A 24,920-nucleotide genomic window follows, 5' to 3' on the forward strand; every position below is an offset into this window, starting at 1 on the left:
ATCTTTCTTTTGCAGTTTTGTTTATTTGACAATGTACAGACATTTACATTACATTTTTAAAATATTAGTAATGAACAGTTTGAAGCACAACATATAGGCTATATAGTTAGTAAGGTTATCAAGTGCTATTAGTTACAAATAGTTAAGTGAAATGGAAAATGCACACAAAAATATAGTCTCAGGAGGGTATGGTTGTATTTTCTTTCTTTTTTCTGTCTTTTTTAATTTTTACTGTGTTTACAAACAGGCCTATAAGTCTAAAAATAACTATCTTATTGTATCATTTTGTAAATTACACACTGCTTTGTGTATTGTAAGAACTCATCTCTAAAGTAAACTATTCAGATTTACATCCTATGTGAACAATTAATGTATATAATAAATATGCTACTAGAAAAAAAAAATACATGTAGCATTTTTAAACTGCTTATCTGACAAGTGGCTCAGTACGCTGATTTTCCTTCGAAATGTAGGAATACAAGAAGATTAGCACTGCCCTCTATCGTCCAAAACAAGTCAGAAGACGAGAAGATCCGGAAATAAAGACTTTGGTTAAAGCGATATTTTGATAGCATTAAAAGACAGACGTGCTTTACACGCTGAGCTACAGCACCACCATCATGATCTCAGAATGGGTCTTATATGTGATGTTTTACCTGCTCGCTGCTGTTTTCTCTGCATTTCTTGCATATTGTCTGTATGTTCATCATGTTCACCAGAAATATGATCATATACCTGGACCTCCAAGAGACAGGTAATAAACTTATTAGTTAATAAGTATTCGTTTTCTATATAAATGTGGGTGATACCGCTACATAAAAGATATTGCGAAAAGACCAACTTTGTTATTATGATCAAAGTTCAGATAAATAACATGAAATCTAATATCCTGACAGTTTTCTGCTGGGGCATACACCTACTTTTTCCAGAGCGGCGAAATCGGATAACCTTATACAGGATTTATTTCTTGAGTGGTAAGTACAAAACACGTTTGTATAATAATTTATCATTTGTTTCCTTATTTGTACTTTTTTTTTTTTCTTGACTAATGTCTCGATGATTTGAACTTGCACCTACAAAACAATGTTAATGTTACGTAACAGTGCGTTGTCATATCACATTGTAGTGATATTGCATTTCTCTGCTAAAAAAACAATAGAAGCCCAATAGAAACCATCACAGAAATTCAGATGGTTTCCATTAAAATACCATTATGAACCATTAGCTTTTTCCAGTAAAACCATTACAAAATTACTTTTTTGTAGTGTGTTTTGGACATTTTCCAATAGGATTTAACATCCCACCAAAAGAATCCAACACATACCAGTAGACACCATTATAGTTTCCATTAAAACCAATACAATTCCCATTATAACCATTACATTTTCTATTGTGTTTTGGGCAGGGTTCGATTGTTCTATTTACAGGTCTCTGTCTCTCTCTCTTTCACACACACACACACACACACACACACACACACGTTTGTTTCTGTGAATTGTGGAGACTTTCCATAGACTTATATTACTTTTATACTGACCAAACAATATTTTCTATCCCCTAACCCAACACTAACCCTAAACCTACCCCTTACAGAAAACCTGTTTGCATTGTTACACTTTCAGATAAACATCATTTACTATTTTTACTTTTTTTTTTTTTTCCCTCGTGGGGACCACAGGTCGGTCCCTACAATGTCAAAAATTTCAGGTTTTACTATCCATGTAGCATTAACAAGTACACACACACACACACACACAGTAGTAGAGCGTTCTCAGCAATGTGACCGTGTTCTTGTTTTTAAGGGCAGAAAAATATGGCCCTGTCTACAGGCTGTACAGTTTTCATTATGTTGTGATCAATGTCCATTGCCCCGAGGCTACAAAGGTAAATATTTAAAATTTCATTAATGTTCATAATTTAGATGCCACACAATCTAATAAATAAAATTCTCTACCCTGTCATTGTAGACAATGCTGATGTCACCTAAGTATCTCAAAGATCCCTTTGTCTACAAACGCCTCTTTAACTTGTTTGGAAAACGGTAAGCTTTAATTTGTTCTGGATATGCCATAGCACTACTAGGTGTAGTCTAGTCTCAAAATCTCTACATTAATAGCAGTGGGCTACACTAAGACACATTTCCACCCTCATCATCATCATCTAGAAGTTTGTATGGTAGAGACCCCGTGTTTAATAGGGGTTTATATCCATCTATATGCCTTTATACGTGCATTTTTACTGGAGAAGACAGTCCAGACGTGAGGGGAGGTGTGTCGTCTTGACAATAAGAAAATTCATCCTATCCATCATGGGGTCTTCAGATATAATCTCAGCTGTGATCAAAATTAATAAGAAAAAAGACATAAAAACAGGTATATAAAATGCATGTATAGTATTAAAAGTGTATTTCCCCACAGTGTGTGATGAATGTGAATCAAGTCTGAATCAATTTTCTTAGGTTCCTTGGAACCGGGTTAGTGACGGCTATGGACCATGACGTCTGGTACAGGCAGCGTCGCATCATGGATCCGGCTTTTAGCGGCACGTGAGTCAAGAACATCTCTTGATATACTGAAATGAGATAGAGATGCACCTCAGCTGATGCTGTCTTATCCGTCAGATACTTACGAAGCTTGATGGGCACTTTTAACGAGATGTCTGAGCGCCTAATGGACCATCTGGAGGAAATAGCCGACACAAAAACACCTGCCATCATGCATGACCTGGTCAACTGTGTCACACTCGACGTCATTTGCAAGGTTTCACTCTTCTTCCCGCTTATTCAAAGAAAGGTCTAATATGTGGAAGGTTAAATTAGCTGTTAATCAATACTTAGTAGTCATGTTTTCATCCACAGGCGGCGTTTGGTGTTGATTTAAATTTGTTCAAGCAAACTGACAGCCCCTTCCAGAATGCAGTAGAGCTGTGTTTAAAGGGCATGGTGTTCTATCTCAGAGACCCATTTTTTACAGTAAGAGAATTTATCCACAGATGCTTGTCACTCTAAATTAGTAGGGTTAATGCTATACAATCAGTTTCTTTGTGTGTTTTTTCATTTGTGGGTCCTCAGCTTTTTCCAAAGAATTGGAAGTCCGTGCAGCAAATTAAGGATGCAGTTGAACTCCTGCGTAAAACGGGAGAGAAATGGATACAAAAAAGGAAGACAGCAATAGAAAATGGAGAAGACGTCCCCAAAGACATTCTCACACAAATCCTCAAAACAGCAGGTATGTGGCTCTCAAATGGTGGGGGTGTCAAATGGTTAAGTGTATTTTACCTTTTCACTTTGGTAAAATTTGGTGAATAGCAATTAAACTATTAAAGCTCCAATACAAGTTAGCAAAAGTGCAACTGGAAGGAACAGAAAAAGTTTAACTGTTTGCAGCGAGTGTGTTCTTTGGAGCAAGTCAGGTGAAATTACAAGTTTGCGAAAGAGTACTGATAGGAACAGATTATAGGAGTCTTAAGACACATTTTAAGACGTTAAACTGTTTAATTCGATGGCTAAAGGCATCCATCTCACTCACGTTTGCATTGATCAACAATTATAAAACATCACAAAGGGGATTACAAAATGGCTTAAAGGTTTATGTTTAATGATATGGAAATAAAACAAATATATTGACTTCTGAAGTCACTTTGACAATGTCTGTTCTGAACATTACTCATCTTTTACAACATTGCAATGTCTTTGAATTATCCGAATTTGTGGGATTTTTTCAACAAATATTAATATGTGCCTTTTAGAGTTACTTTTACAGTTAACACTTTCCATTTTTTTCTACAGAGGAGGAAAACATTAATGACACAAAAGATCATGAGCAGATGTTGGACAATTTTGTGACTTTCTTCATTGCTGGTGAGTTACAGCGTTGCTTGATTTTTGTTCATAAACCCTTGCAGTTATAAACCGTGCTTGTTTTTGTTGCAGGGCAAGAGACAACAGCCAATCAGCTCTCATTTGCAATCATGGAATTAGGGAGACATCCTGAGATATATAAAAGGTTAAACACTTCTTGGAAATGTGAACCTATTCCATCTGTCTTGCATTACAATGCTTTCTAGTTTGAATTTCCTTTCCTTCCCAGGGCTAAAGCAGAGGTGGATGAAATCCTTGGGACGAAAATAGACATTTCATATGAAGATCTTGGAAAATTCACCTATTTGTCTCAGGTGGGTCTGCAGAGATGTTTTTTACATGCTACAAAAACAAATGGTTTTGTATCGATTTCTATGGTCTTTGTGTTGTTGACTGTTAAAGGTGCTGAAGGAAACGCTGCGTCTGTATCCAACTGCTCCAGGAACCAGTCGTTGGCTACATGAGGACATGGTTGTAAACGGGCTGAAAATCCCAGGGGGCTGTGCTGTTATTGTGAGTGTTGCCAGATTCCCAGTAAGGCTGGTCCGTTCATTATGTTGCCATTATGGCACATGTAAAATCAGTCCAGTGGAATGGCGAGACGTCACAAGCAGGGTGACGTAGGAAGCTTAAAAACGCATCCGGAAACAAAACAGCGTTAGCTTCTCAAAGGTTGAAGCAAGTCACTCACAGGGATACAGGAAGTATATGGCAGGGCGACGCAGAGTCTTGTTCCCTCTCGGGGAACCATGGTTACAGTCATAATCTGAGACGTTACCCTTCAAGGGAACTCATGCATGTTGATGAATGCCTGTCTAGTGTGAATCATGGCAAGCACAGATATGACAGAAGAACTTGAGAGCTTGGCGTAGATCCCCGGTCTGAATGATAGAATCTGATGAATGTGAGCAGGGAGGACCAGCCCACTGCGTCACAAACATCCTGCAGGGACACCCCTGAAAGAAAAGCTTTAGAAGCCACCATACTTTGAGTTGAGTGCGCTCTGACCCCCAAAGGCAAAAAAAAGGTCAGAGGACTCATAAGCATCTATGAGGAATCTGTGAGTTGTACCCCCTCAGAGGCCACACCCATAGCTTCCATAACTCTGGCCATGAAGGATTGAGACAGAAGGTCCCTCCTTCCATCAAAGAGGGCCACCAGGGCTGAGAACCACTCTCGGGCTGGCCAGAATGCTTCAGAAGTCTGAGGCTCATAGTGTGAGGACTTCACTGACTTCACTGACGCCCAGTTAGAGAGAATGACAGTCCTCAAATCCACCTTCTCTTTAGAAGACCTCAGCTGAGAGTGTCATCTCTTTGATGTTGGACAAGTTCAACCACAGATGCATCTCTGTGGCCACCAGGGCTGGCATAGAATGACAGATGGCCCTGGCCGTCTCCTTAGTGGGACAAAAGAGACAAATCTGTGGCCTGGCACAGTTCTTGGCTTGTGTCCAGATCTACCCCTTCGCTCTCATCAAGGTATTTTAGCAGGTCACACTGGTATGCCTGCGACAGAGCCATAGTATGCAGACACACCCCAGCTTGACCTGTCACCATATACGCCTTTACCCACCAGAGCCAAAGTTGTTCTACATGGCTTGGTGGGTCATGTTGGGGCCTTAAGGGACAATGCTGTATAACACTGTTTGTTCCAGATGTGCTTTTAAGCTTCCTGGTCTTTACATAACCCCGCCCGTGACGTCTCGGCACTCCATTGGGCTGATTTCACACGTGCTTCAAGACACGATCAAGCAGAGGCATTCTCACAGCGTTTTGACACAGCACGAGTTCTCTTGAACGGTAACTAATTTTACATGAATGTGAGTATTTTTAATAATTTTCATATCTTTCCATACAGTTCAGTTCTTATGTTTCCCAAAGACTGGAAAAGTTTTTTAAAGACCCATTGAAGTTTGATCCAGAGAGGTTTAATGTGAATGCTCCAAAGTAAGTCATTATCACAACCTCATTTTACCCTCTGTTTTAGTATTTTATAATGCTGCATTCATGCCATAATTACGGTAATTACAAGATTACACTGAAGGTGAACTATCCCTTTAATAACATTTTACTGCTAAAGCCATTGCCATTTAAGCATTTTGGCATGACGTTAGAGCAGTAAGAATTTACAAATTATAATTACTGTACAAGTTCAATGAGGACGTGAATGATTTTTTTACAAGTCAGATTCTTGTAATTACGGTATTTACGACATGAACACACCTTTATATTGTGACATTTTGGCATGAAATCTGCTGATTTTTAATCGTGTTCTTATCTGACAGGCCTTACTACAGCTACTATCCATTTGCACTTGGTCCACGAATCTGTCTGGGGCAGGTCTTCTCACAGGTGATGAAGCACACAACACACACACGCACACATACATACACACACACGTTTGTTTTTGTGAAAAGTGGGGACATCCCATAGGCGTAATGGTTTTTATACTGTACAAACTGTATGTGCTATTGCTCTACACCAACCCTACACCTAAACCTACCCCTTACAGGAAACTTTGTGCATTTTCAGATTTTCAATACACTCCATTCTGTATGATTTATAAGCGTTTTGAAATATGGGGACAACCTTCTCCTTGTAATACCTGTCATACCCCACAAAAAATGCGCACACACACACACACACACACACACACTTTTGTACCTCCCTTTCTCCTTCAGAATTTTTAGACTTTCAGAACACACAGGCTCAGGTTTTGGATTCTTTTAGCTGTTTGATTGATACTTGTTTTCCAAGTGCCAAATTTGCTGTGATCTTGACCACTCTGTTGTCTTTCTAAATTCAGATGGAGGCAAAAGTTGTGCTTGCCAAACTGCTTCAGAGATTTGAGTTCAGTCTGGTTCCTGGACAGTCTTTCGATATTAAAGACACGGGAACTCTGCGGCCCAAGAGCGGAGTGATCTGCCACATTAAACACTGCTCATAGGACATGTTTAAGGCCCTTGTTTTGTGGCAACTCTTGTGTACTTATGCCTGTATTCATCATCTTGTATAATTCAAACATTAACCACTACAAGGGTCTCATCAACTCTCAAGAGTTTTATAGCTGCCCTAAACCAAAATAAGTCTAAATTTATATGCTGTGACTGATAAATACTACTTCTATTTTTTAACCATTTGCAATCAACTTTGACACTAGACCATTTTAATAGTAATTAAAGTAATTAACCTCTTAACTGTCACCGTCCACCCTGTGGGACGCCTACGTTTACTTCACTATTTTACAATTAAATCCTAATCTAATCATGACAAACTATATATCGTTGGAAAGGTCTAAGACTCCTAAATAGGTATTTTACCACTTTTTTTGTAAAAAAAATTATGTAGGAAAAGTAATAGATTAATTAATGACAAGAGTGCACCTGAAAAATCTACATCATAACAGGAGTTCTGACCTTTGTCACAGAAAGTCTTCTTTTTTGCCTTTTTCTCTATCACACTTTAGAAATCATAAGAAATTATATATCAGTTGAAAACTTAAAATCTCAAAATTCATCCTTTGAAACCCATTTTCAAATCAGACATTGCATTACCATGGAAATGGTACATCAAAATCACGTTGGAAAATGTTTTCATTCATGAATTATAAAAATAAGTTTGGATAGTGCACTATCATGTCTGTGTTCAAAACTGTGAGTGACAGTTAAGGGGTTAAAGGTCTTATATAGTGACATGTAAGCCTTTGTTCCATGACTTTCACCTGTGCATTTTGAAGGTTGCATCCTTCACATCCTTAAATCACCTACAATCCTTTGCACATATTCCAGTTGACATTTAAAATGTTGGGAAACAGTTGAACACTGAGCTCATCTAAGAAATTATGAAATGTAAGAAATAATTAAAATAAAAGTTTTCAATTTCATGTTTTCAATTTTCTTTTTCTTTAATGAATAAATTTCTGTCATGTATAGAAAGCATGTCAGTACGTAGTTACTGGATAATTTTGACTGTTTTCTCAATTTTGCCAAAGAAAATTGAGTTATCTCTCAGCAAGACACAGGAGTGTTGTTTCGTCTTGAACTATACAGCTTTTTTTTTTAATCGAGTAAACCAGTAATTCAGTGATCCATTCATAAAGAGATTTATTTCACCAACAGTTCAATCTGCTTATGTCTTTGCTCTGCCTAGCATCTTAACTGAACTCTTGCAGGAACATTCCAACACATCTTACTTGGAAAAACAACTCCTTAATTATTTAACTGATAGAATGAGAACAGTTGTAGTTTCAGTTACATGATATGCCTTTCTTACATTTGAGATGGCGACTGAGAGTAAGCACAGAAAGAGACAGAAAGGAAGGGCAATAAGAGGCCTCTTATTCCTAATGAAATTTGTTACCAGAGTAAAAAAGTATTAATACTTGGTATTAATAACACTCACTGTGTACATTATTAGGTACATCTTATTTGTACCAGGTTGGAGCCCCTTATGCCTTCATAACTTCCTTAATAGGCTGTGGTGTTTAAATAATGCTTAATTGGTAAGAGGCCCAAAGTGTGCCAATAAAATATTCAACGTGTTCAGAGATGCTCTTCTATATACTTCGGTTGTATATATATGAGGGTATCAAATTTTCATCCAAAATATCTTAAATTGTGTTCCGAGGACGAACGAAGCTTTCACGGGTTTGGAACAACATGGGGTAAGTGATTAATGACCAAATTTGCATTTTGGGTTGGAGTATCCCTTTAAGGTCCTGGAGTGGCCTAGCCAGTCTCCAGACCTTAATCCTATAGAAAATCTGTGGAGGGAGCTGAAACTTCGAGACAGCTAAGAAACCTAAATGATTTAGAGAGGATCTGTAAAGAAGAGTGGACCAAAAACCCTCCTGAGATGTGTGCAAACCTGGTGACCAGCTACAATAAATGTCTGACCTCTGTGATTGCCAACAAGGGTTTCTGCACCAAGTACTAAGTCGTGTTTTGCATGGGGATCAAATACTTATTTGACTAACTAAAATGTAAATATTTTTTTAACATTTGTGTGCTGCTTTTTTCTGGATTTTTTGTTTGATATTCTGTCTCTAAATAAACCTACCATAAAAATGATATATATATATTTTTTTTAAGTGGGCAAACTTACAAAATCAGCATGGGATCAAATAATTATTTTCACCACTGTATAATCACAGGAAAATTTGGAGTTGGGATTACATTTACATTTAGTCATTTAGCAGATGCTTTTATCCAAAGCGACTTGCAAATGAGGACAATGAAAGCAATCAAAATCAACAAATGAGCAATGATATGCAAATGCTATAACAAGTCTCAGTTAGCTTAAAGCAGTACATGTAGCAAGGTTTTTTTTTTTTTAATTATATAATAAATAAAACAGACAGAATAGAAAAAGAATAGAGCAAGCTAGTGTTAGAGGCCTTTTTTGCTTTTGTTAATTGTATAATAAAAAATAAAAATAGATAGCATACTAAAAGATTAGAGAACCTAGTGTTAGATTTTATTTTTATTTTTTTTAAACAAGCAGTTAGTAAATGAATAGAGTGTAAACTCTAAAAGGGGCATTCTTTTTTTTTTTTTTAAAGAATAGAATTAGAAAAGAGAGTGCTAGAGTTAGAGGGTCAAATAAAGATAATCTAAGGATAACCTCCAAAACCAAAGGCGATACCTTTATAAAAGCTTATTATCATCAAATATTTCTAAATTGTTTACGTTCCGAGGCAGACATTTTAGGATAGTTTGTGGCTTGGTCTTAGTGAATTAGGAGTCCTCTTCACTACTCCTATCGTTTCACAGATTTAGGAGCTAGTTTTAGTGATAAAACACTTTGTGAAATACTTTTAGAGCAAAAATGTAGGAGTCCTAAATTTAGGACTGACACGCCCATCCTAAATCAGGGAGTTATGATCGAGCTACTTTTAGCCTCAAGATGTTTTGTGAATACAGGCCCAGGTATACTAATAACTTTTATATTTTTTTTGTGCATTGGATGAGACATGAGTGAAAATTTGGGGAAAGAAACAAGAGATTCCATGTCTAGAGGAATAATATATTGATTAATGTTTTTATAAAATCTCACTTTTTTCTGAAATAAACATTTATGCTTTATATCCCTTACAATATTAATGAATGTATACAAATATGTTTTTGTGAAGTCTTTTTTTTTTTGCTTACTGGGAAGTGTTTTTTAGCGCCTCAGTACATTGGTCTTAGAATGTAGGAATGGAAGAAGACTGCCCTCTATCGTCCAAAAACAATGTCCAGACACCCGGAAATACATCGTTTGATATCTGATGTAATAAAAGACAGACGTACATTCTACACTGAGCTACTGTACAGCACCATCATGATCTTAGAATGCGTCTCATATATTGTGTTTTACCTGCTTGCTGCTGTTTTCTGTGCATTTCTTGCATATTGTCTGTATGTTCGTCATGTTCATCAGAAATATGATCATATACCTGGACCTCCAAGGGACAGGTAATAAACTTTAAGAATTTGTTCTCTTTAAACTTGTGTTTCATACAACTATATAAATTTATATTGCAATAAAACACAATCTCAGAAAAATTAACATGAAAACTGATACCCTGACAGTTTTCTGCTGGGACATGCACCAATTTTTGCTAGAGCAATGAAGTCGGACAGCATTATACATGACTTGTTTCTTCAGTGGTAAGAGCAAAACAGTTATGTATGAATCCATCAGAATCGTTGTACTTTTTTTTTTTTTTTACTTACCTAATGTCTTGTTGATTTGACTTTGCACCTACAAAACTTGTCACGATTACATAAGTGGGTTATCACGTGTAGTAATTTTGCATTGAATAGAAATATCAAACCATTTTCTGGCATGTAATCTTATGAGGAACTGCTGGAACTGATATTTTTTTCTTTCTTTCTTTTTTTTTTTTCAGTCAGAAGTTCATTAAAATATTAATTTATTGAATTATAATAAAAACACCGTTGTGGAAATTCCTCACTTCAGCTAGAAACTAAATAGATGTAGGGATACTTTATTAATCCCATAAAGGGATTTTGATCAAATGTTCTAACCATGTTCTTGTATTATAAGGGGAGAAAAATATGGCCCTGTCTACAGAATAAACAGTTTTCACCATGCCATGATCGCAGTTCATTGCCCTGAGGCTACAAAGGTAAATGATAATCTCATTTAAAATCTCACTTATGTTCAGAATCAGAAGCCAAAAACAAAACAAAAAATCTAAAAATAAATGAATTACAAAAAAAAAAAAAAAAACACTGTTGTATTATTGTAGACAATGCTGATGTCACCTAAGTATCTCAAAGATCCCGTTGTCTACAAACGCCTCTTTAACTTGTTTGGAAAAAGGTAAGCTTTAATTTGTTCTGGATATGTCACAGCATTGCTAGGTGTAGTCTACATTGATACATTGAGTAAATTAAAAGGGGTGGTATTTGGTACTTTTTATTCCACTGACTTCCATTCATATGCATACAAATGCAGGAGATCACAAACATAAGCTAATGTGAATTTTGTTGTGTTCCAAAGTTCAATTTATATCACGATTTATGTAAATCATTAATAGCTTTAAATCGATATGCCTTCATATGTGTAATTGACTGGAGGAGACAGTACAGATAATAGAAAATACGACAATATAGAAGAGAAAAACATTTTCATAGGGTCCTCAAATCTAACCCACTGTGACAAAAAATTTATTGAAAAAAATATAAAAACAAGGTTTATTAACAAATAATGGAAACTAATACGTGTAATGGTAAACCATGTTGAACATTTGTCCATTTGTCTTACAGAGTGTGATCAATTTAAAGAAATACTATTGTCACACTGAAGCAAACAATGATGTGTTATCATGGGTTTCTAGGTTGCGTCCAAAATTGCATACTTTCTGAATAGGTGCCTCTTTTGATTAAGTAATTATTTTGTGACTGCTAAAAAGTGCTGTATGTTCTATATGATATGTACTCTTAATACTATATAGTCGGGATGTGTGTGATTTCGGATGCTGCCATACTGTTTATATAGTAAGGCTATGCTTTAATTACAGATTAATTAATTACATGTCAAATTAATTACATGATATACTGATTAATTCATCAAAATAAAACAATTGCAAGGTATGTCATGGTGTAACCTGAGTTGAATTAAAAGAAACTCAATCTTCTCAGGTTCATGGGAACTGGGCTAATAACGGCTGCGGACCATGACGTCTGGTACAGGCAGCGTCGCATCATGGATCCGGCTTTTAGCAGCACGTGAGTCAAGAACATCTCTGATATACTGAAATGAGATAGAGATGCACCTCAGCTGATGCTGTCTTATCCATCAGATACTTACGAAGCTTGATGGGCACTTTTAACGAGATGTCTGAGCGCCTAATGGACCATCTGGAGGAAATAGCCGACACAAAAACACCTGCCATCATGCATGACCTGGTCAACTGTGTCACACTCGACGTCATTTGCAAGGTTTCACTCTTCTTCCCGCTTATTCAAAGAAAGGTCTAATATATGGAAAGTCAAATTAGCTGTTAATCAACACTTTGTATGTTTTCATCCACAGGCGGCTTTCGGTGTTGATTTAAATTTTTTGAAGCAAACTGACAGCCCCTTCCAGAATGCAGTAGAGCTGTGTTTAAAGGGCATGGTGTTCTATCTCAGAGACCCATTCTTTGCGGTAAGAGAATTTATCCAAAGATACTCCAAGGTATTAGGGTTAATGCTATATAATCTTATTTTTCCCCTCAGCTTTTCCCCAAGAATTGGAAGACCGTGCAGCAAATTAAGGATGCAGTTGAACTCCTGCGTAAAACGGGAGAGAAATGGATACAAAAAAGGAAGACAGCAATAGAAAATGGAGAAGACGTCCCCAAAGACATTCTCACACAAATCCTCAAAACAGCAGGTATGTGGCTCTCAAACAGCTGAGACATTAAAGGTTAAGTTTAAACAGATAAGAATTAAATTGGCTGCAAAATTGTGCACATTTAAAAATTGGAATTAATCATTTAATTAAATGTCTTTTTAAAAGAATAATCCATTTAATCATGCCATACTACTAACCTAACGATTGTGAAACATTTGGTAAATACTTAAAACAGTTAAGCAATTATAGTTAAAATACAAGTGAACCAAAATGCAATCGAAAGGAACATATTACCGGAGTCTTAGAACACATTTAAAAATTTTGTACAGTTAATAATAACTGTGGACAAAATGTGACACATTGTCTTTATGTAGCTCAAGATGGCTTAAGATGTCTGTCTAACACAGGTTTACATAGATCAGCAATTATAATACAGCACAAACTTGATTACAAAATGGCTTAAGTTAAATGACCTCTGAAGTCACTTTTAAAGGGGTCATGACATGGATTTTTGGTAGCACTTTATTTTACAGTACGTGTACTTCCCTGGTACATATACATACAGACAAGTGTGGGTAAGAACGGTCACTTACAGGTAGTGCCTGTACATGGTAACTAATTAGATACTTTGCTGTACTTACTAATGTATATACATGGTAAATATGTAGTACTTACAGACAAGTGGGTACAAACAGGCACGTCCTTACAGTATCTGTATATGGTAACTAATAAGACACATTACTGTACATACTAATGATATGTACATGGTAAATGTGTAGCACCTACAGAAAAATGTGGTATTATGTGGTAACAAACAAGACACATACTGTACTTGGTATATACGGTACGTTTGGTAAGACCTAACCTTACCTAATAAAAAGAGGACTGTTTTTCAAGTGCTTGTGTAGGACTGTTAGTGCTAAATTGCTCTCCACAACAATGCTTACAAAGTTTGAAAAACTGGTAATTCCTGTGTAATGTTTATGCAAAATTGTGCACTTTATTTTACAGTCCTATTTCCATATACTTACGGTAGTATATGGTTTGCATCTGAACAAACCGTAAGACTTGTAGAACAATGACCTTTGAACAGACGAGACCAAAGTGGAGCTGATTGGCCATAATGCACAGTGAAAACCTAAAGAGCATATCGGCACAAACACCTAATACCAAAAGTCACACATGTTGGTGGAGGGCTGATGATTTTGGGCTTGTTTTGTAGTCACAGGACCTGGGCACCTCACAGTCATTGAGTTGACCATGAACTCCTCTGTAAAGTATTCTAGAGTCAAATGTGAGGACATCAGTCCGACAGCTAAAGTTGGGGCAAAATTGGGTCATGCAACAGGACAATGATCCCAAGCACACCAGCAAATCTACAACAGAACGACTGAAAAAAAAAAAAAATTAAGGTGTTGCAATAGCCAGTCAAAGTCCAGAGGTCATCCTGACTGAAATCCTGTGGCGAGAGCTGTGCATAAACAAATGGCCACAAATCTCAATAAACTGGAGCAATGTTATAAAGAAGAGTGGGCCAAAATTCCTCCAGAACGATGTGAGAGACTGATAAATTCATACAAAAAATGTTTACTTCTAGCTATTGCTACTAAAAGTGGATCTACAAGCAATTGAATCATAGGGTGTCCTAACTTTGTCACACATGGCTTTTCTATCTTGGCTTTATTTTTGTTGAATAAATAATGACACAGTGTGATATATCATGTCATGTTGTTCATCTAAGTGTTTATTTTCCAAATTTTAAGACCTGCCAAGGACCAGATAATTTTTTATTATGTCCTGATCCGGAAAAACATGGAATTCAACAGGGTCTCCTAACTTTTTCACGTGACTGTATATGTGGAAAATTTTCAACCCTCATTCTGGCCCTCTGTCTAAAATGACCTGGTTTTCAACAGACAATAGTGTCAGAAAGGGAACGTGCATCTGTATACTGTATACAAGTGTCAGCCATTAAGCGACTGAACGCCAGTAGGCGGGGCATAAGGTGAAACGATGACTATTCGTCAATGTTTTTGTGACGGTTCAGGGTGCCTTCTCGGCTCCTCTTGCTGTCTGTGTTGTCCTGTCATGTTCGGCAGCTCGTGGTCTGGGCAATCAGAGCTGATCGTGCAGCGGGAGTGCACGGATCACGAGCTGACTCTCCCCCACCTGTTGCTCATTCCCCCACTTCCGTATATGTCCCTGTTTTTCTGTTCCTCGTTGTGAGTAGATTGTTTTGTCCTTGCTCGTGTTCTGTGTAGGAGTCACGCATCTTTATCTTACCCTCTATTCCCTTGTGCTGCAGGGCTCATAGCACGGAGATCTGGCAGCTTGTGTGGTCCGCAGACTCTGCCGGCCAGCTCTGGAATCTCTGCTTCCCTAAGCAGCAGTTAAATATTGTTTATGTTATTTTGTGTTTTGTGGCGAGAATAAAGTATCTCCTTTCTCTCAACTCTGCATCTGAGTCCTCTATCACCCGGACCCTGATAGAATCTACTCACCACATTATGGATTCAGCAGAGGAAACGGAGTTGCGCCGAGCCCTCTCGCAGCAGGGCGTTCTACTGGGTCGGCAGCAGGAAGAACTCGTGGCTTCTCATCACGCCTGTTCGGAGGTTTTGCTCCAACTTAACCAGCTGGTGGAACGGCTGGACCAACTGCAGGTCAGCCCTTCTGCATCTTGGGCTGCAACACCCGCTTCTGGCCCTGAAGGAGCAGTTCCTCGCCACGCAGAAGCGCTGCTTAATCTGCCCACTCCTTGCTCGGAGAAGAAGGATGGTTCGCTGCGCCCCTGTATTGACTATCAGGGGTTGAATGACATCACGGTAAAGAATCGTTATCCTTTGCCGTTGATGTCATCGGCCTTCGAGCTCTTGCAGGGGGCAATCATCTTTAGGAAGTTGGACCTCCGCAGTGCTTATCACTTGGTTCGGATTAGGGAGGGGGACAAATGGAAGACCGCCTTTAACACCCATACGGAGCATTTTGAATATTTGGTCATGCCGTTCAGCCTTTCAAACTCCAAGCACTCGTCAACAACGTGCTCAGAGACAGGGTTGATCGATTTGTTTTTGTGTACATCGATGACATCCTGATCTTCTCCCAGAACGAGTGCGATCATGTCCAGCACGTCAGGCGAGTGCTCTAGCGGCTGCTGGAGAATCATTTATTCACCAAGGTGGAGAAGTGTGAGTTTCACGCACGGTCGGTTCCGCTCCTGGGTTTTATTCTCTCGCCTGAAGGTATCCGAATGGATCTCGCCAAGGTAAAGGCTGTTGCTGATTGGCCCACCGCAGATAATCGTATAGCGGTCCAGCGTTTTCTGGGGTTTGCCACTTTTCACAGGCGGTTCATTCAGAACTTTAGGCAGGTCGCCCTTACTCTGACGGATCTCACCTCCTGCGTTTGAGAGTTTAAAGAGTCGGTTCATTTCGGCTCCCATTTTAACAACCCCTGACAACCCCGTCTCTGCAGTTCATTGTGGAGGTGGATGCATCCGAGGTGGGGGTTGCGGCAGTTTTGTCTCAGAGATCATCTTCAGATGAGAAAATACATCTCTGCACCTTCTTTTCTCATCGTTTAACCCCCACAGAACGGAACTACGACATCGGAAATAGGGAAGTTACTAGCTGCCAAGCTGGTGCTGGAGGAGTGGCGTCACTGGCTAGAGGGCGCGGGGTTTCCGTTTAACGTTTGTACTGACCATACAAATCTGGAGTACATCCGCACCGCCAAGAGAATAAATTCCAGGCAGGCTCGCTGGGCTTTATTTTTCGCACATTTCAGGTTTAACAATTCTTATCGCCCAGGCTCTAAGAATGGTAAACCTGACGCGCTGTCGCGTATCTTTGAGGCTGAGGCTAGTCCCACCCCACCCTGTGGCTATTCTGCATCCCAAATAGGTTGTGGCGGCGGTCACCTGGGGGGTGGAGTCCAAAGTCCGCACGGCTCTACGTGACACTGCCGTTCCCACGGGGTGCCCAGAGAGTCTGCTGTTCTTGCCCGAGTCAGTCCGAATTGACATCCTACACTGGGGCCACTCTTCTAAACTAGCTTGCCACCCTGGAGCGACTCATACTTATAGGTTAATCAAGCAGCAGTTTTGGTGGCCATCCGTGGCGCGGAATGCTCGACGGTTCATGTCAGCCTGTCCGATTTGTGCTGCGGGTAAGGGCTCCAATCGACCCCCAATCGACCCCTGTTGTCGGTCCCTTCGCAACCCTTGTCACACATAGCGATGGACTTTGTTACTGGCTTGCCTCCTTCTAATGGCAAGACGGTAGTCCTCACTATAGTGGACAGGTTCTCGAAGGCAACCCATTTTATTCCTCTCCCCAAATTGCCTTCAGCGAGGGAGACAGCGACTATTGTCTTGGATCACGTTTTCCGCATTCATGGCCTCCCGGTGAACGTGGTCTCTGACAGGGGACCCCAGTTTGTGTCTAAATTTTGGACAGAGTTCTGTCAACAGCTGGGGGCAACTGCGAGCCCACCCTCCGGATATCACCCACAGACTAACGGTCAGGCTGAGCGTGCCAACCAGGATTTGGAGAGGGTTCTACGCTGTGTGGCGTCTGCTGAACCGTCATCTTGGAGTTCCAAGTTAACCATGGTCGAGTACGCGCATAACTCCCTCCCGGTCTCGTTTATCTCCCTTCCAGTGCTGTTTAGGCTACCAGCCACCATTATTCCCCTCTCAAGAATCCGATGCCGTTGTTCCTTCCATGCATGCGTTTATTCAGAGATGCCTCCGTACTTGGAGGATCGCCGGAGAAGCCCTCACTCGGACTGGCGAGAGGAACAAGGCATCCTCTATCACCCGGACCCTGACAGTTTTGCTCTGGAGGCAGTGTATATGCAAATGTTTCTGCCCCTGTGATCACATGCCATCTCAGATCCAAATGAGCCATTTATGGAGCTTGGTTAAATAAATGCTTTGTTTATTATGTGGAGGATGTTTTAAGCTGTGAAACTTGCAGGATGTTTTAATGGTTTAACAACAAAGACCTCTTATATGTCAGAAGATCAAGGCAAATTTGATTTCTCATGACATTAAGAAAAATGTAATTAAGTCTTTGAATTATCAGGTTAATCAGCATGTCATATAGTTCATTTGATTCCAAATTTCTATTTTTTGCTTCAGAGGAGGAAAAAGTTAATGGTGCAAAAGATCATGAGCAGATGTTGGACAATTTTGTGACTTTCTTCATTGCTGGTGAGTTACAGCTACATTTGATTTTTGTTCATAAACCCTTGCAGTTATAAACTGTGCTTGTTTTTGTTGCAGGGCAAGAGACAACAGCCAATCAGCTCTCATTTGCAATCATGGAATTAGGGAGACATCCTGAGATATATAAAAGGTTAAAAAAAATTATAATTGGAAATGTGAACCTATTCCATCCGTCTTGCATTACAATGCTTTCTAGTTTGAATTTCCTTTCCTTCCCAGGGCTAAAGCAGATGTGGATGAAATCCTTGGGACGAAAAGAGACATTTCATATGAAGACCTTGGAAAATTTTCCTACTTGTCTCAGGTGGGTCTGCAGAGATGTTCTTTTACATCAGGGGTAACCAAACTTGTTCCTGGAGGGCAGAGTTTAGCTCCAACTCTAATCAAACACACCTGAACCAGCTAATCAAGGTCTTGCTTGGTATACTTGAAACTTCAAGGCAAGTGTGTTGAGGCAAGTTGGGGCTAAATTCTCCAGGACCGAGTGTGGTGACCCCTATTTTATATGCTTCAAACACAAAGCATTTTGTATCCATTTTGGTCTTTGTTTTTTACTCAATGCTTCAGGTGTTAAAGGAAACGCTGCGTCTGTACCCAACTGCTCCAGGAACCAATCGCTGGCTACATGAGGACACTGTTATAAATGGGCTGAAAATCCCAGGGGGCTGCTCTGTTGCTGTGAGTATCGGCTCATTTTGTAGCCATCATTGTACCGGCCCAGGGCAGCTATTTCTAGTAATATAAGTGCAGCTCTTGTCAATTTGAATGGAGAAAAAATTTCATTGTTTAGGAAAATTACATTTTCAAAATTAGTCAAGTCACCTTTATTTATATAGCGCTTTTAACAATACAGATTGTGTCAAAGCAAATTTCCAATATCAAAATAGGAAAATAGTGTGCCAATAATGTAAAATGACAAGATTAAGCACTCAATTTTCAGTTAAAGGTTTCAGTTAATAATAACGAAACAGCAGCTCAATTCCAACTGCAGCAAAGTCAGATTGTGAAAAGGATTCATCTGGTTCCCGTGGTCTTGTCCCAATGGCTGTCTAGGTGACGAGGTCCTCACTGGGGATCTGTCTCTGGGGCTCATCTAGGTGTCCTGATCTCTGCTGACGTTCAGGACTGTAGAGGTCATCTCTAGGTGCTGATCCACCATCTGATCTGGATACAGGACTGGATCGGGTGGCTACGGTTATCTCGGAATAAGAAAGAAACAGACTAATATTAGCGTAGATGCCATTCTTCTTACGATGTAACAAGTACATCGGGTGTTATGGGAAGTGTTCCCGGTTCTGGTTGACCTAATTAATGCAGCCTAACAATCCTTTAACGGATTTGAATATTAGAAGCATATTAGTGTGTTATGTGTACGCCAGGTTAAAGTGAGATGTGTCTTTAATCTAGAAACTGACAGAGTGTGTCTGTCTTAGATTCAGTAACATTTCAAATCAGCAATAAATTCTATCAGCAATGGTGTCATAACTTTTACTTATTTCATTGTATATGATTAAATGAGTATTTTGAATAATTTTTGGCTCTTTCCATACAGTTCAGTGCTTATGTCTCCCAAAGAATGGAGAAGTATTTTAAAGATCCGTTGAAGTTTGATCCAGAGAGATTTGATGTGAATGCCCCAAAGTAAGTCATTATCACATTCACAGCCTCATTTTACCCTCTGTTTCAGCATTTATGCCACATTCACAGCATAATGACCGTAATTCTGAGCGGCCAACCTCTGATGTTCACAGCCTTTGTCTCCAAATTATTCATTTCTGTGGTAAAGAAATGAATCTGTGTTATTTGTATAATCATTAGACATAGCTATAATACAACAACCCTGTGCACCTTTTGAAATCTGTGCTAGCTACATTAAACTGTATTTTTATATCTGCTTGTATTGTTTGAGTGTTTTTACGTAATAATTCAAGTCTACAAGTTGTAATTACAAGTTCAACTAGGACATGAGCTCTTCTTACAGTCATAATCTCATAATTATGGTATGTACTACTACAATTTTGGCATCAAATCCGTTGATTTCTAATTGTGTTCTTATCTGAAAGGCCTTATTACTGCTACTACCCATTTGCACTTGGTCCACGAACCTGTTTGGGGCAGGTCTTCTCACAGGTGATGAAGCACACAAACTTTTGTACCTCCCTTTCTCCTTCAGAATTTTTAGACTTTCAGAACACACAGGCTCATGTTTTGGATTACTTTAGATATTTGATTGTTTTCCAAGTGCCAAATTTGCTGTGATCTTGACCACTCTGTTGTCTTTCTAAATTCAGATGGAGGCAAAAGTTGTGCTTGCCAAGCTGCTTCAGAGATTTGAGTTCAGTCTGGTTCCTGGACAGTCTTTTGACATTAAAGACACGGGAACTCTGCGGCCCAAGAGCGGAGTGATCTGCCACATTAAACGCTGCTCATAGGACATGTTTAAGGCCTTTGTTTTGTGACAAATGTGAATACATCACCTTCAAACATTAACCTGAGCACAGAAGTTTTAACATGCTAATCATTTATGGTACATCTGTACTTTTAATTTAATGCAGTTTTATCATAGTCCCTCATCATGGTGATTTAAGGTTTTTGTTTAAATTCATTATATAAATATGACAGGCTACATGCTCAATGAGAATCAACTACTGGTGAATCAGCTTAACAATTTCAGTGAAACATTCAGTGGTAAAAAAAAGTATCTGGTATATGTTTAAAAATGTAAAATTGTAAAACTGCGTGAATCATCTGAATGATCTGATTTTAAAATGGTCTTATAAATGATCTTATATTATATGCTGCTCAACCAAAGAGATTTAACACAATGCAATAAAATATAAAAGCTGGTTTACTCTTAAAATAGAGTATTTCTTATTAGTATTAGGTGAAACTTATTTTTTTTTTTACTGAAGTGTTTTAACATATTACGAATATGTTTGAAGAAAAACAACCTCCGTGCAGGCCCCAGCGAGGATCGAACTCGCGACCCCTGGTTTACAAGACCAGTGCTCTAACCACTGAGCTATGGAGCCAGCTATGGCAGCTGAGGCGAAGAAACTGCTATTTAATCAAAGTCATATCGCAATATATATCACATATGCTATGTCTAGTAGCGTAATCAAAAAGTTTTAGCACTTTCTTTTTAAGTTTTACGTTATGTGCCAAAAAGCATGAATATGACAATTTACAACTTTCTTAAAAATAAAATATAAGAATTAATTGAGATCGAGATTAATTATTAAGGTATTCAAATAATTTATTAAAAAAGAGTAAATATTTTATGTATCAGTTAACCTAAAATCATTTTTTATGGATTGTTGGTCGATGTTTTCGTTGCCTATAAGTAATACCCGGATGTAATTTTTTTGTCCACAAGAGGGCGAAGTTCACCAACAAAACTCTCCACAATCACGTTCTGCCGTAAACCACATGTGTCAAACTCAGCTCCTAGAGGGCCCTGTCCTACAGAGGGGTGTTGTTCCAACCAGCTCCAAAACACCTGCCTGTAAATTTCTAGTAATCCTGAAGACCTTAATTAGCTGCTTCAGGTGTGTTTAATTAGGGTTGGAGCTAAACTCTGAAGGACAGTGGCCCTCAGGAGCTGATCTTTACGTCCATGGTCTGCATCGATATCCTAACAGTTATAGTCAAGCCAAAAAGCGCTTTTTTAATCATGGTTTTAAATACTTTTTAACAATTACTCAAAAACTGTCATGTTAAGGTCTCACTGAAATTTAAACATGCAGTGGCTAGTCCTGAAGAGCCACAGTAGCCACTGTAGAGTTTCACTGCAACCCTAAACAAACACACCTGATCAAGCTAACCAAGGTGTAAGTGTTACTAGAAAGCTACAGATGAGTTTTTATCAAGGTTGGAACAAAACTCTGTGACTGTGGCTCTCTAGGACTGATGCTGGAAACCGCTGGACTATTGGTTTCTCATTCATTGAAGTGAATGCTACATTTGCCAACATTTAAAAATAAATATTTAATACATTATTGTTGTACAATTTTCTCACAAAACACATTTTGTGAGAAAATAGAAGCATGAGATTGAACCCAGACATAGGTGAATGTCTCTAAACACGTTAATACAAAATAACTCATAGGTACAGTTCTTTTTTCAGTGATGTAAATCTGTGGTTAATATTAAACAATTAATTTAATTTTTACTTTTAAGTTTTATTGTAGGTTAAAATAATTTCAAATATCCTTAAATAAAGATCTGGTCTGGCCAAGGGGATCTGATACTGTATATGTGATGGTTTGTTGTTTATTTACTTTTTTTTTTTTTTTTTTTTTGTAGGTATGTTGCTAATGTCATATTTAACGTACAGTGTATTTAAGTATACTTTTTTTTTTTTCAACGTTTAAACTTTAATGTTTCCTGTGAACAAAATCATGCCATTTTCACTTTTTAGCAAAAGGATTTTTCTCTCAATGTAAAATATCTCTGTTACCCATCTGCTCCTCTCTCACTTTACATTATAACAAAATATAGATCTTTAAAATGTAGTACAGAGTACAGAAAAATGTACAGAGTAGTGCACTGTAGACTTACCAGGGTTTACACTTTGCCTTCGCTAAAAAAATACATACATAGGCTACATACCGCATAAATAAATAAATAGGCTAAATAAATAGTCTACAAAAAAACTTTCAACAGTAACATTAAAAAAAAAAAAAAGTGAAAAGTAATTATAATTAAATGAAATAGAAAGGGAATAATTTAATCATAATTTAAAAAAAGAGTTAAAATCTGTCTGTTTGTGAGAATGTGGTGCTGTCTCTTTAAGAGGGCAGATCCTGCCTTTTGCCTCTCATCTCTGAACCTGCTCAGATCCGCTCGGATCATTTCACACCAGTCTAAAGGAGAACCGAACCCGAGACCCTGAGCACTGACACGCGTGAGGAGCTCCGCGGCAAACCCCTTCTGATCTGATCTCTGGAGCTTCCGATGAATTGTAACGTGAATGCAGGCATGTCTTTAATGAAGGCGCTGTTTATGGTTGTTATTTTTTGAAATACAGCTCTTGAAACCTGTAAGATCACGCGTGTCTGAAGAAATTATTTTCTTGAGAAAAACATTTACAACGATGCTCGCGGATTTGTATGTCACGCATATTTTAGGATATTTAAATACACGCACGATTGTGAAGTTATCGGTGAGTGAGGCGTTAATAAAGGTGAAGGTTTGAGAATAAATTTGTGCGGAATACAAATCAGTTCATGCATAGCCTTCCATTGTAAAAGGATTCCCGTGATTATTTACATAATCTGTGAAACTGGTTTTTAATGCGTTTTTACATTGCGTTTGTTTCGTGGGATTGGAACACAGCGCTATGTTAGGTTTGTGTTGAACATTTAACCCTGAGACTGTTCCTCTGTAAGCATCATGATGGCAAAACATTGTCCTAATGATGACCTGAGTAAGATCTCTGATGAAGAACTGGTCAGATGGAGCAAAGAGGACTTGATCAAGAGACTGAGAAGGTCTGACAGTGAGAAAATGAGCCTAATGCTAGAACATGGGAACATGATGAAGGACGTCAACCGCAGACTGCAGGTGCACCTCCATGAGATCCGTAATCTTAAGGAGATCAATCAGAAACTGCAAGACGATAATCAAGAGCTCAGGGAACTCTGCTGCTTTCTCGATGATGATCGGCAGAAAGGTAAGAAGCTGTCTCGGGAATGGCAGAGGTTTGGGAGGTATACGGCCAGCTCCATGTGGAAGGAGGTCAGCACCTATCAGCAGAAACTCAAGGAGCTGGAAGTCAACCAGGAAAACGTTCTCCGGGAGAACTCCGAACTAAAGGAGATCATTCTCATGTTGGATGAAGATAGGAATGGCGCGGGATCTAGGAGCTCTATAGACAGCCAGTCCAGTCTGAGCAACCTGAATGGAGGTTCTGGGATTGTCAGAGATGTTGGAGATGGGAGCAGTACCTCCAGCGGTGGAAGTGCTGGCAGCCCAGACCATCATCATAATCATATACACAAGACTGTAGAAACCAAGATTGGCACCATACGACGATCAATGGATGATCTCTCTGCTCCACATCATCACAGGAGCATTCCCAATGGACTCAATGGTGAGTATATGACCATCATCGTATAAAAAGACAGTGGAGTTTTGTGGCTTTTAATGCATGTCTTTAAGTTTTAAGGCCATTCATATATTAGTATATATACATAATTAATTTGTGTCAGGTAAACATATTTAAAGAGAGAGTTCACCCCAAAAATGTGTTAATTTATTCACCCTCAAGATGTAGGTGACTTTTTTTTTTTTTCAGTAGAACAGTAAAAAAGATTTTTCATGGTCCTTAATAATTCATAAAATGCCAATGGCTCATAAAGTCAACGGCTGTCGTCACTTTGAGAGTCAAAAATTACATATTAGGCAACATAAAATTACTGGTTCAAATAACTGATTGACCAGTTTGCATAACCACATAATGAGATAATATACACCCTTAAAAATAAAGGTGCTTCACGATGCCATAGAAGAACCTTTTTTGTCTAAATGGTTCCGTAAAGAACATTTAATATCTGAAGAACCTTTCTGTTTCACAAAAGGTTCTTTGTGGCGGAAGAGATGGTTCTTTAAAGAACCTTTGACTGAATGGTTCTTTGTGGAACCAAAAATGTTAACCTTAACCTTTTAAGCACCTTTATTTTTAAGAGTGTAAACAATTTTATTATTAAAACACCCAATAATTACGTGAAACGTGGATGTTTTACATGTCTAAAGCCTATGAAATGAATTAAGTTAGCCTTTTTAGATATACCTTGAGAGACCATAAAAACTTTAATTTCGTACCTTCATTCAAGTGCCTGGTTCACGCATACTTGAACTAACCCTAACCCTAACTGGAGCACTGAATGAGTTCCATGGATCATATACACCTGCATTTTGGTCTGAATGTGAGTTTTGAACTGAGTTTTGATTGAGGAACTTGTAGATCTGTGCTGTTTGA

General features: G+C 38.6%; 3 protein-coding genes and 1 non-coding gene across 9 annotated transcripts in view; 3 read left to right on the forward strand and 1 right to left on the reverse strand.

Annotated features, from left to right (window-relative positions):
* Positions 1-511: 511 nt before the first annotated feature.
* LOC131527697 (cholesterol 24-hydroxylase-like) lies at positions 512-7,744 on the forward strand. Its single transcript, XM_058756957.1, has 15 exons — positions 512-754; positions 897-974; positions 1,803-1,884; positions 1,968-2,041; positions 2,459-2,545; positions 2,621-2,759; positions 2,858-2,971; positions 3,071-3,227; positions 3,788-3,859; positions 3,932-4,004; positions 4,089-4,173; positions 4,262-4,372; positions 5,720-5,808; positions 6,147-6,213; positions 6,668-7,744. Exons 1-15 carry the CDS (start codon positions 621-623, stop codon positions 6,806-6,808), a joined length of 1,503 nt encoding a protein of 500 aa, XP_058612940.1. The 5' UTR covers positions 512-620; the 3' UTR covers positions 6,809-7,744.
* Positions 7,745-10,110: 2,366 nt separating this feature from the next.
* LOC131526937 (cholesterol 24-hydroxylase-like) lies at positions 10,111-20,803 on the forward strand. Of its 4 annotated transcripts, none has more exons than XR_009267559.1 (15): positions 10,111-10,316; positions 10,434-10,511; positions 10,912-10,993; positions 11,117-11,190; positions 12,012-12,098; positions 12,173-12,311; positions 12,406-12,519; positions 12,591-12,747; positions 17,852-17,923; positions 17,996-18,068; positions 18,158-18,242; positions 18,506-18,616; positions 18,992-19,082; positions 19,491-19,579; positions 20,002-20,050. XR_009267559.1 is itself a non-coding variant. In XM_058755658.1 (15 exons), exons 1-15 carry the CDS (start codon positions 10,183-10,185, stop codon positions 20,368-20,370), a joined length of 1,503 nt encoding a protein of 500 aa, XP_058611641.1. In that variant the 5' UTR covers positions 10,111-10,182; the 3' UTR covers positions 20,371-20,803. The 4 variants fall into 4 exon arrangements, 3 of the variants coding, with proteins under 3 accessions (XP_058611641.1, XP_058611642.1, XP_058611643.1); XM_058755658.1 differs by lacking the exon at positions 18,992-19,082 and adding an exon at positions 20,230-20,803 and having other exon boundaries at positions 20,002-20,068; XM_058755659.1 differs by lacking the exons at positions 10,912-10,993; positions 11,117-11,190; positions 18,992-19,082 and adding an exon at positions 20,230-20,803 and having other exon boundaries at positions 20,002-20,068.
* A 94-nt stretch (positions 20,804-20,897) lies between these two features.
* Positions 20,898-20,970, reverse strand: trnat-ugu (transfer RNA threonine (anticodon UGU)). Its single transcript has one exon. It is a non-coding gene; the product is annotated as a tRNA-Thr (tRNA).
* Positions 20,971-22,776: 1,806 nt separating this feature from the next.
* Positions 22,777-24,920, forward strand: part of ccdc85cb (coiled-coil domain containing 85C, b) — a 47,581-nt gene continuing 45,437 nt past the window's right edge. For all 3 annotated transcript variants that reach the window (XM_058755661.1, XM_058755663.1, XM_058755662.1), the window contains exon 1: positions 22,777-24,032. In XM_058755661.1, the coding sequence (XP_058611644.1) occupies positions 23,333-24,032 (700 nt within the window). In that variant the 5' untranslated portion in view covers positions 22,777-23,332. The remainder of the gene's footprint in view (positions 24,033-24,920) is intronic.

This window comes from Onychostoma macrolepis, chromosome 20 (assembly GCF_012432095.1).
Source record: "Onychostoma macrolepis isolate SWU-2019 chromosome 20, ASM1243209v1, whole genome shotgun sequence".
Lineage (NCBI taxonomy): Eukaryota > Metazoa > Chordata > Actinopteri > Cypriniformes > Cyprinidae > Onychostoma > Onychostoma macrolepis.

Bases quoted from the DNA above. Each gene is read 5' to 3' on its own strand.
- LOC131527697 (XM_058756957.1), top strand. From the start codon at position 621: ATGATCTCAGAATGGGTCTTATATGTGATGTTTTACCTGCTCGCTGCT. The intron at 755-896 runs GTAATAAACTTA...ATATCCTGACAG, and splicing joins CCTGGACCTCCAAGAGACAG to TTTTCTGCTGGGGCATACAC. The intron at 4,174-4,261 runs GTGGGTCTGCAG...TGACTGTTAAAG, and splicing joins AATTCACCTATTTGTCTCAG to GTGCTGAAGGAAACGCTGCG.
- LOC131526937 (XM_058755658.1), top strand. From the start codon at position 10,183: ATGATCTTAGAATGCGTCTCATATATTGTGTTTTACCTGCTTGCTGCT. The intron at 12,312-12,405 runs GTTTCACTCTTC...TTTCATCCACAG, and splicing joins CACTCGACGTCATTTGCAAG to GCGGCTTTCGGTGTTGATTT. The intron at 18,069-18,157 runs GTTAAAAAAAAT...TTTCCTTCCCAG, and splicing joins CATCCTGAGATATATAAAAG to GGCTAAAGCAGATGTGGATG.